The sequence below is a fragment of the Sarcophilus harrisii genome, chromosome 3 (genome assembly GCF_902635505.1).
Source record: "Sarcophilus harrisii chromosome 3, mSarHar1.11, whole genome shotgun sequence".
Taxonomy (NCBI): Eukaryota; Metazoa; Chordata; class Mammalia; order Dasyuromorphia; family Dasyuridae; genus Sarcophilus; species Sarcophilus harrisii.
This window is the reverse complement of record NC_045428.1, coordinates 244884411-244895805: the sequence shown is the minus strand read 5'-3', so window position 1 is coordinate 244895805 and position 11395 is coordinate 244884411. Positions and strand designations below refer to the sequence as shown.

At 34.3% G+C, this 11395-nt stretch overlaps 1 protein-coding gene across 1 annotated transcript in view; it reads right to left on the bottom strand.

Annotated features, from left to right (window-relative positions):
• Window positions 1-4552: 4552 nt before the first annotated feature.
• The window catches only part of C3H21orf62 (chromosome 3 C21orf62 homolog), a 32417-nt gene continuing 25574 nt past the window's right edge, over window positions 4553-11395 (bottom strand). The window contains exon 2 of the mRNA XM_003763433.4: window positions 4553-5587. Within this exon, the coding sequence (XP_003763481.2) occupies window positions 4852-5541 (690 nt within the window). The 5' untranslated portion in view covers window positions 5542-5587 and the 3' untranslated portion in view covers window positions 4553-4851. The remainder of the gene's footprint in view (window positions 5588-11395) is intronic.

The following is an 11395-nucleotide window of genomic DNA, read 5'->3' as shown; positions in this document are numbered from 1 at the left end:
CAGCCATTTTCAGTCTTGTTTTCTTCATGACCCTTTTTGGGGATTTCTTGACAAAGAGACTGAGTGCTTTGTTATTTCTTTCTCCAGCTCATTTTACAAATAAGGAACTGAGACAATCAGGGTTATACAGCTAGTAAGTGTCTAAGGCCAAATTTGAACTCACATAAGCTGAGACTTGCTGACTTCCTGGCCTGGTGCTCTACCCACTGCATTATCAGGTTGCCCTAGAGGGAAGCTAGCCATTGATTGACTGAAGGATCAGCCATATACCTAACTTTAAAAATCTGCCATCTTTGCATACAGAAACTTTCTAGTAAGTCAGTACAACAGGAGGTGCCCTGCCAGTTGAGAGAGATTTATCTCTGGCAATTAAAAGATCCAATTGTCTTCTTGGGGAAATATTATTGTTGCCTCTTGGTGAGGACAAAGTTTTTCCCCTTTCTTCTTCCTAGCAATTTTACTCCAAAGAGGGTCTAGGTGTGACATTGCAGAGAGTAGGCTCAGAGAACCCAGCTAAGTGACTTACTCAGCAAACATTGGGTCTGGGGGATAGCAATATAAGAACAGTGTATGAAAAAAGAATGTCAGAATTTTACAGTAGGAGCATAAATTGCTTGACCATGTGTCTTTCTAAGGATGTCTTTATACTACTATATTCATACATGAGTGTTCTATATGTATTTATGGCTGAACATGCACCAAGTTTATGGGAGAAATGTTTTATACTATTGTTCTTGCTCCATGATTTCATAAACATTTTTGGTTTTGAGCTAATTGTGTCAACTGGCTGACATCAATGAAGGTTTGTGGTCTGTCGTTTTAGGAGTTCAGACTAATAGAATACCCTGAACTTGGATTTCCCTCAGGAGTGTGAATTGGAAGAATATCCTGAGAGACGGTATTGGATGACATCAGTGAAGGTTTGTGGTCTGTCGTTTTAGGAGTTCAGACTAATAGAATACCCTGAACTTGAATTTCCCTCAGGAGTGTGAATTGGAAGAGTATCCTGAAAGATGGTACTGCTTTATTATGTAAGCTTGGCTGAGTTGCTTTCTTTAAGCCTTAAATTTACCCTGCAAAATTAAAGGGTTGGATTAAGTTCAAGGGTGTTCTAGGGACTCCTAAGGGTCCTTTCATAGTCTATGAAGTTAAAATTATTTTCATAATGATACCAAGATGTTTTAATTTCTATTACAATAAAACCAAATCGGGTGCTGATAAGTGCTTAACAATCAACTTTCTCCATCTCAGCAGATGGACTAAACTAGATGGAGAATAAGAGACAGGCCTCAAATCCATCAGTGAGTTAAGGGGATGAACTACCCCCAAGAACGTGAACATTTCCCCCTCTGGAATAGATGGAAAAGAACTATTTGTTTCAATGACTATGAATTCTGTTCAAGCAGGCTTAATGGAGCACTTAGAGCTTGGTCAGACATTGAAAGTGCTGAAGTCACCCCCTTCATTCCTTGCCATTGTCAGTTGTCCTGACTTTTATCCTGCTACTGGACTTTGATGACTCAGGAAGAGAGTGCAACTGACAACTTTATGCAACTTTGCCTCGTATAAATGCAATTGATACACAAGTTGTCACCCTTTGATGTCATTGGTCCTTTTTCATAATGGAAGACTAACAATAAGAGCATAAATATATACTACCTATACATATACACACATATATAGTATGTGCATATATATTCTATATAACTATATGTTCATATAGTTTTAATTATATACACATATGTATATTGATAAACTCAATAGATTGGTCATTAAAATAATTCAAATTCATAATGCAGACAATGACTATTTTTTCCCCATTTGGTTTTTCCTGTATGAATTGTTAATTTTTTTGATCAATCATGGATGTCTTAGAAGAGGCCTTGTAATATTCTAGGATTTTATGTATTCAACAGAGAAACATCTCCAAAGGGAAAACATGAAAGACCCCATCATCAATAAGGCACTCATTTACACCTTACAGAATGAATCCTCTGTGACAGTGATGTACACCTTTGGTAAACATTTATCTCTGGATTATTGAGTAATATTAACCAGTTTTTAAACTGTGTTTTCTCTGATACTTTTTTTGGAAAAAACAATAAACTCCCTAACAGTGTGAGACCTCTTATTCTCTTAACTTTAAAGTCAATTGTGTGACCATAATCATGTGGTTTGCTGTAGAGTTATAAGTGAAAGCTTACCTCTTTCCTTCATATATATTTTTAATAATATATTTTAAATATTTTTAAAATCAAAAACTCCTTTAATACTTATGGAGATCATTCTCATAAAAATTGTTTTCATTTCAGATAAGAAAGTATTGTTCTTTTGATTGCCATTTTAGATATTAATATTATATTTTTTCTTATTATTTTGGTTATTATGATTTGATTATTTTCTTCCCTGATCTATTTTTAAAAATAATTCTTCAGTTCTTTAAAATGTATACCCTTTTCTTGAATTGATTTTTTTCAGCATATATGTAGGTTTGATCTGGCTATTCTTGCATTTATCTTAAGTGTCATTTTTACATAAAGTTCATTGGGGACTAAAGAGTTAAAATCAATTGTAGTCTTTTCTGTCACTGATAATTAAAATAGATTATAGAAATGTAGTACAATTTGTTTCATTTTATGGTTATTTGTGGTCATCTTGTTATTTTCATCTTTATATGCTCTTGGGATGATGTGGCTCTTTTGGATCCCATGTCAAGAATTTTGTAGATTTATTTTCCTTTCTGTTGATTTTTGCTATTTTATGAAGTTATATTGCTCATCATTTTTCACCATCCTACTTGACAGTGTTTTGCAAATTAACTTTGAGTATCAATTGACTTTGCTTTTGGTTCTCCTTGAATGATAAGAATCTAATAAATAGTAGTTTCTGAAATCTTTTAGTCTACTTGTCATTATAATTGTTTTATGTCAGTTAAACTTTTGCAGAAAATGATGACAATTAAGATTAGTACCTATTTCTTCCTTTATCTATTTCCTATTTCAAGCCCCTCACTTAACTCCAATTCACTTGCATGCCATAGCTTCATTTCCCTAATATCATGATCCTCTTCGAGAATAAAGGACAAGCAAAAACATTTCCTATGACCAATACCAACAGGTTGAAATTGTTAAACTGTTGCATTTATTTATAGTGTTTTCATCTTTAACCTTTTGTTTAATTTGATGTTGATTTTAACTTTTGCTCTATATTTTTTTTAGTCTGTTATCTGCACATGAAACTTAATTCTGATATCGCCCAACTGTGAGTAGTAGTTTTCTGCCTGTTGAAGTAAAGTCATCTTAATTTTCTTTGGTGAGTTATCTGGAGCTTGTCTGATCTAGTCCTTCAAACTCTCTTTTCATATCTCTGTCTCTATAGAAATGTAAATGAATATATGCAAGAGAGAGAAAGAAAAGGAAAGGGAGAGGAAAAGGAACAGGGAGAGGAAGAAGAAGAGGGAAAAGAAAAGGACCACAGATCTCAAACTTTTTTCTTTTTTAAATTGCTAACTATGGTACATAATCAGTCAAAACATTCCATAATCCATTAGCATTTATTAAGCACTGGATATCAAGTACTGTGCTTAGGGGCTGGGGATACAAATATAGTAAATGAAAAATATCACTTCTTAAAAGGGATTCGTTCAAATACATATTAATATGATTGGCCTATTTACTGCTTTTGAGAGCATCTTGATCACGTGATACAGGATGAAGGGGAAGGAAGAAGAGATCCTCTTCCATTTTTCCTGGATAGGGCCAGACCTGAGCAAAATGTTTAAATGGGCAAAGATTTCTTTCTACCTCCTTTGCAACTTCTCTCTTCTCCTAATGCTATTTCTCTAAATCAGGGACTTCAAGGAACCTCCACTTTGATTCTACCCAATCTTGATCTAATTTTCAAACTGCAGCATGTTCTACCATTACTTACCTCTCTTACACCAGGACCCCCTAACTAAATCCCTCCTTCCCTCCCTGCAATTGTTCTTAGCTACATATTAGGATGAAAGCATTCTGACTGAACATTCATAGTAATATGTGACTGGTATATTGGCCCTTCACCTCCCAGAATTTTTAAAAAAGGAGTTTGTAAATCTAAATTTATTTCCATGTGGTAGAAATGCAGGCTGTTGGAAATTGTAGAGTGAAAGAGTTCTTGAAAGTATATTCTGGTAGTCTCTTGGTTCAATTCCACAGGCCTTCTCTGTTTTTCATACCTTCTTTTCTTTCTCCATTTCTAGGCTCATGCATGCTCCATTTGCTACCCACTTACCCCGCAATGGCTTCTATGGCAATACATCATGGTGTTTTGGAAAGTGCATGAGCTCTGGAGCCAAAGGCAATTAGAGGCATCTATGTGGTACTGTAGGTAAGACCTGGAGTCAGGAAATGACAAGTTTAAATCCACCTTCAGACACTTATAAGCTGTGAGGCTTGGGCAGATCAGATAATCTCTATCTGCCACAGTTTTCTCAGATGTAAAATGAAAATAAATACTATCTATTTCCCAGGACTATTTTGAGGATCAAATAAGACCTGAGTTCAAATCCATCTCTGGTGTGAGTTTGGACAAGTTACTTAATCTCTCTAGGTTTCATTTTCCTCTTCTATAAAATGAAGAATTTGGACTAGATAGCTTATGAAGTAATTCTCAGCTCTAGATCTATGATCTTATGGTTCCCCAGAAGTCTAATGGTAATATGGGTTGGAGGAAATATCAGTGGCTTGGCAGGGAAGGAAGAAGCTAGTTGTAAATTGGTATTTACAAGGATACAAATTCTTTAAAGATATACGTTGTACAAATTAACCATATTTTGTTAACATATGCATTGAAAATGATCACAATACAATATCAATAAATGAATGTAACAATATAGCTTTTGTTGCTTGGGATGGAAAACATTTTGAAGTAAGAAAGGTAAGGGAAGTTGTTTGTGATACTAACAACATTTTCAATGCTGTATGATTTCAAAGAAGATTCCCCATTGAAAAGAGCTGTATCCAAGAATGACACGTATAAAAATGTTTGCCTGTCTGTGGGCAGTTTAGGCTTATCTTCCTTAAAATCACTGTCATCACTGGTGTGTATCAGTAAGCTTTGTTCTGGGAACTGATCCTTGACTTCTGTGTTGATTCGAAGTCTCTTCAGTCCCCAAATAGTCAGATATTCTGTTGGGAGAATAGTAGTGCTACATAAAGAAAGTTTCAGATCCCTAACCAATGTAAAGTTCAGTAGGAAGCCCAGTGCAGTAATGTCTGTGAACCAAATAGTCAGATCACTGTCATAGCTGGCTTGCTCTATTGTATAGGGTAAAACAGTTTTACAAGTGCACATCAGATTGGCCAAATTGTAATCACAATCCCGTATATCAGCAGAGCAGCTGCAATTTCGAATGGTGTTTTCCTTGGTGAAAATCAGTGTGTTGTTCTTTTCACCTCTGACAAAACTGCTGTATGCAAAAAAGCCAAAGAAGCTCATTAGAAGGAGGTGTTGACCAAAGGGCAGAGCCATCTTTTTCAAAGATAATACAATGACACTCATTTGTTGGGTTGTCTTTCATTCGGTGAATCAAGCCAATGCCAACCACCTGGGAGAAAATAAATAACCTTGTCACTACAAATTCCTCTTAAGAAAATAACATGAGAAAATGAAGCACTTATATCCCAGTTCTGGCCTTTCGTTTCTGGTTCTATCGAAGGTAGAGAATGCTGAAAATACCGACCATGGGCAAAGAGCTTTTCCCAGAAATACACACAGGATTACAATCATTTTATTGTGCCTTCGAAAAGCCCAAGACACCACCCACTGATAGCAGCTGTCATTGGAACAAATGTGCCAATGAAGGCGAGAAAATGCCAGAGCTAAAGTCTGCCATGTAATTGCTGAGAAAAGCTTATATTATCTGTGAGGAAAATGAGTGATTTTGAACTATTTGTGTAATACATCTTACAGGCATCCAATTGTAAATGTTTAGTAACTATTTGATCCATTAAACATGAACTATTTTTTCCCCCCTTGCCCTCTTAAAACAGGATTTGACAAAATCTAGAACACAGCTTTTCATTGTGTTCATTGTGTTTCCCACATTCTCCCTAGTGTTAAATATTAGACAACATACCACAAATACCAATTAAATGTTTAGTTAATAGTAAACTTTTAACTTGATTCACCCTTATTTTTCTTCTATCTTTGTTCCATTTTTTTAAACTCCCTTGTGTGATCTAATGAGATAACTTGCCCATCTATTTGGTGCTTTCCCAGGTGAATAAAGATTGCAAGTGGTGGATTGAATTAATAACAAATTAATAACAAATTTGACAAATTAAATTTATCATTTAATTATAAAAACCATAATTACCTTTATCCATATCATTCCTGACTCAGAATACTGTCATGCATTGTTTTTTATGTCTATATCTATATGTACACATATCATATATACTATACATAATATCTGTCTATCTACCAGGAGATAAGTAGCATTGTTGTTGTTTAGTCATTTCAGTTGTGTCATACTCTTTGTCATCCATTTGGGGTTTTCTTGGCAAAGTTATTGTAGTAGTTTGCCAGTTCCTTCTCTAGCTCATTTTACAGATAAGGAACTGAGATAAACAGAATTAAGTGACTTGCTCAAGGTCGCACAGCTAGTAAGAGTCTGAGACCAGACTTGAACTCAGGAAGAAGTCTTTCTAACTTCAGACCTGGAACTCTATCTATTGTACCAACTACCTACCCAAGTAGCATTAAGCACTATGTAAAATGAAATTATTGAGGGGAATTAAAAACCTTTCTCTTCCTGGTTTGTGGGGGAGAGGAGTAGAAAATGTGGGGAAGACAAGTACCTAGCTCTCTTTCCTTTCCCTCCATGTTTTAGGAAATACCCATTCATTTTAATAAACACATCTAGTTATTCCAGGGAAAATATAGGGAAAGGAAAGATGTTTGGGGAGAATGCATGGAGTCTCCAAAGTCTTAGATCCAGTGGAATGTATTGATGTGAGTACTATTCAGGCATTGGGGGAGAGAGAATACAAATTATAATAAGTTATGAATTATGCTATAAACTAACAGGGGATCAGAGAAAGATACCAACTTGTAAGGTGCATGAAAAAATGATTTCTTTAACTTTTAGGATATTCATTCAGGAGGCTTTGGACAGTGAGAACCAATGTTATAAAAAGGTTTTTAAAAAAAGTAGAAGAGAGGAGAGGATTCTGTGAGGATGATGGAGTAGATCAAAAAATTCAAAGCTCTATAGATTTCCCTCACAAACAAGACAAAACTGTACCTCAGGGTGAATTTAGAGTGGTTAAAAACAACCATAGGGCAGAGGCACTGCTGGTTGTGGACATTTATGGAAATGGGGAGCTCTTGGTTTGGGTTCCAGGTCAGGAGGAGAACTGAAGGAGAACCTGAGGCCAGAGGACTAGAGATTATTACTAATAAACTCTTTTTTAAAATGAACAAAGGAGAAAGAATTCAACCATATAAAGTTACTATGGGAATAGAAAGATTGGAGTTTATCTTTAAGGGAGAATATTGAAGTAAAAAAAAAAGCCTCTCCTATACCAAAGAGTAATGTTAATTTGTTACCTGCCCAAAAAGAATTCATAGAAGGACTCAAAAAAGATTTTCAAAATCAATTAGGAGAGACTGAGGAAAAACTTTGAAAAATAAAAACAATCCCCTAAACCCCAAGATTATGAAAAGAAAGTCAACCAAGCAGAAAAGGAGATCCAGAGTCTCAAGGAAGAAAATGACTCCTTGAAAACTAGAATTGGGCAAGGGGAAACCATCAAAGTTATAAGACCAAGAGATAATAAAACAAACTAAAAAGGATGAAAAAACAGAAGAGATTGTAAGGCATCTTCTAAGGAAAACAACAGATCTGTAGAACAGATTAAGAAGAGAAATATAAGAATAATTGAACCACCTGAAAGCTATGGTACAAAAAAGAATCTTGATCCAATAATACAAGAAATAATTAAAGAAAATTGTTCTCAAGTATTAGAACAATAGGGGGAAAACAGAAATAGAAAAAAATTCATTGATCACTACCTGAAAGAGATCCTATAAGGAAAATCTGTAGGAACATCATTGCCAAATTCTGAAACCCCCAGATGAAGGAGAAAATTTTATGAGCAAAGAGAAAAAAAAAAAGCAATTCAAATATAGCAGAGATCCAATAGAAGATAAAAGAACTAAAGTTAAGCATAATTCAGAACAAAAAAAAGTATTCAATGAATTGCCAGACTTTCAGGACTTTGTTGCCAAAAAGATCTAAACTTAATAGAAAATTTGACAGAAGATCCAAGAAAAATATAAAGTAAATATTAAAGATTAATTTCAAGGGATTCATTAAGGACAAACTTTATGTTTTATACATGGAAATGTAAACCATATGTCTAAGATTGCCATTAATAATTGGGTAAATCAAAAGAAAGAATGGAGTAGAGTTGAATATGATATAATTCTCAAAAGCAACTGTATAGAAAAAGGTAAAGAGTAATTATATTATACAAATGAGGTGTGAGAACAAGAACTAACCCAGAGGAATTAAATGAGAGTGGAAAAGGTAGTAGTTCTGGAATCCTTCTCACATTAGGAATGGGTTAAAGAGGGAACAATAAAAATATGCTTAGAAGGGTATAAAAGTCTTCTTTTGTATAAAGAAATAAGAGAAGGGGAATAGGATAACATATGTAGATTAACAGGGATGGGATAAAGAGGAATAGAAAAGATTGAGGGAGAGGAAAAGGGAGGGATCTTTTCAGAGTAGGTAGGTTAAGTAATAGAAAGGCAAGATAGCTGGGAGAAGCAGAGGAGTCAGTAAGGCTAGGAAACAGATACATACACACATAATAACAATGATTAGGAGAAGAACTTATTAGAGAAAAAAATCAGAGTTAGTAATCATTGATCTCAGCCAAAGTTAAAACTAAAATAGATTTAATTTAAAAAAAGAAAAATAGGGAATTAGATGCCAGTCATATTAATCAATATTCTTTTAAACTATTTAAAATGATTAGATATAACTAGCTAGTGTAAGGTTGGAGTATTGCTATGGTATAGGAAATGATGAGTTGGTGGATTAAGAAAATATGGAAAGACTCAGACCTGAAGGATGATGTTATCCACCTTCAGAGAAACAGGACAAACAAGCATAGTATGGCCTTACACAGATGTATTTGAATGTACATGTGTGTATGTATATATATATATATATATATATATATATATATATATAATATATATATATAATTATAGGTATCTGTATATGTACGTGTGTGTACACACACATATATATGCATTTAAGTATATTCATGTTTTTATTATTCTTTTATATTTAATGTTCTACAATACTGTTGCACAGGTTGATAAAATAATTGGAGCAGGTTTTTTGGTAGTTAAAAACATTTGTATATAAATTTATGCTCATTGCTGGCATTGTCAATATAATTCCAGAAGCAGATAAGGCCAGAAAGATTACACCTCATTCTGTTTCCACATTATTTTGGTTTCCTCTGCTAAGTCTACATTTTGACAAACTTTTGTTTTAGGTAGTTTGGAGATATCAACTCCCTATATAATAAATTGTAGTGGTTCCTTATCACTTTTAGAATCAAATACAACATGGTCTACTAGATTTTTAAAGTTCTTTATCAATTGGCTCTTTCCTACCTTTCCAGTCTTATGCCTGCTTCCTACCAAATACTATGGGATTTAGTGGTCTCCTTGTTGTTTCTCTCAAGACAACTTTGTCTTCAGACTTCAGGGCATTTTCACTGGCTTTCCCTCAAGCCTGGTATTATCTCCCTGCTCATCTACCTCTGTTGGCTTTCTTCAAATCCTTCAAATGAGCTAAAATCCCACCTTCTACAAGAATGCTTTCCTGATTCTTCTTAAAAGAGAGAGTCTCTCCTATGGCAGTGACCTGACATTTATCCTGTACATACATACATATATACATATATGTGTGTGTGTGTATACATACACACACACACACACACACACACACACACACACACATATATATATATATATATAATTTTGGGCTTAATTTTCTTACCACCATTTACTTAAGATGAAGTGGTAAAACTACGCAGAACCTACAGAATCAAGCTGAGATGTCAAATTATATCTCAACTGGTAAAGTTCAGTTTGCAAATTCCATCTATATAAACCTGGTGTATAGTGACTAATTTACTATTTTACTTGCTGTAAATCTCCCTTTTGCTATCCATTCTTTATGGAAATGATCATCTCCTCTTCTGTCTTCTATAAAATTCCATTGTACTCATCCTTCCCATATAATTAAAACTTATATAAGGTTAAAGAAATTGCTACTTAGGACTTAGTGCTTTCTGTATACAGTGAATCTATGCTGTGAGCATGTAATAAACTAGTTTTTCCAGATCTGCATGTGTCCAGTTCTTAGACAGTACTTAATAAATGCTTGGTGATTATTTAAGATTATGATTATTTGGTGTGGTGACAGCTCCTAAAATGTTGTTCTTAAGTTTTTGTGGCTCAGCCTTATTTCTGAGTAATTTTGAGCAAAAATTTTGACTAGTATGGCTTAGTGGTTGAGTGTGTGTATCTGGATGTATATGTACATATAAGTAAGAGTGGATACATATATACACATACCTAAAATTTTTGAAACAACTATTTTTTGTGAAGATATGAAAATGGTGTTGGATGTAGCTTGTTTCCCTTATTTTTATTCATAATTTATTAATTATTGTCCTATAAGATATTTGTCAGTTTTTTGTTTATAAAAATGTTGACAACCTGAAAGGAACAGGGTTCTTTTCAAAATTGCCTTCATTATAAGAAAAGGATAATTCCAATGTTGTATCAAAAGTAGCTCCCTAATTAATCAATAAACATTTATTAAAGGACTATTGTGTGCCAGGCTTTGTGATAAATGCTAGGAAATACAAAAAAGGTAAAAGATGGTTCCTGTTTTTAAGGTCTTACTATCTAACAATCTTACAATCAAGAGAAAATGCCCAATGCTAAAAGATGGAGTGTTTTGCTCCAGAATCCAGAAGAGTCCAGAGATCTAGTGTCACTGGAATAAAGATTGAATATGAGTTGGGAAATAAGCTGGTAAGAAGACTGGAAAGATAAGAGGGGCCTAGACTATGAAGAGCTTTAAATGTAAAACAGAATTTTATATTTGATTCTGGAGATAGGGAGCCATTGGAATGAACGGAATATGGGTAGTAGTGATATGATTTATCTACTTAAGACCTGTGCTTTAGGAAAATCACTACTGGCTTAATGGAGGATGGATTGAAGTGGAGAGACTTGAAGCAGGAAGACCCCTGTATCTTCCATATAAGGAAACTCTATCTCAGGCAGTATGGATATTTCTCATACCTCTTTT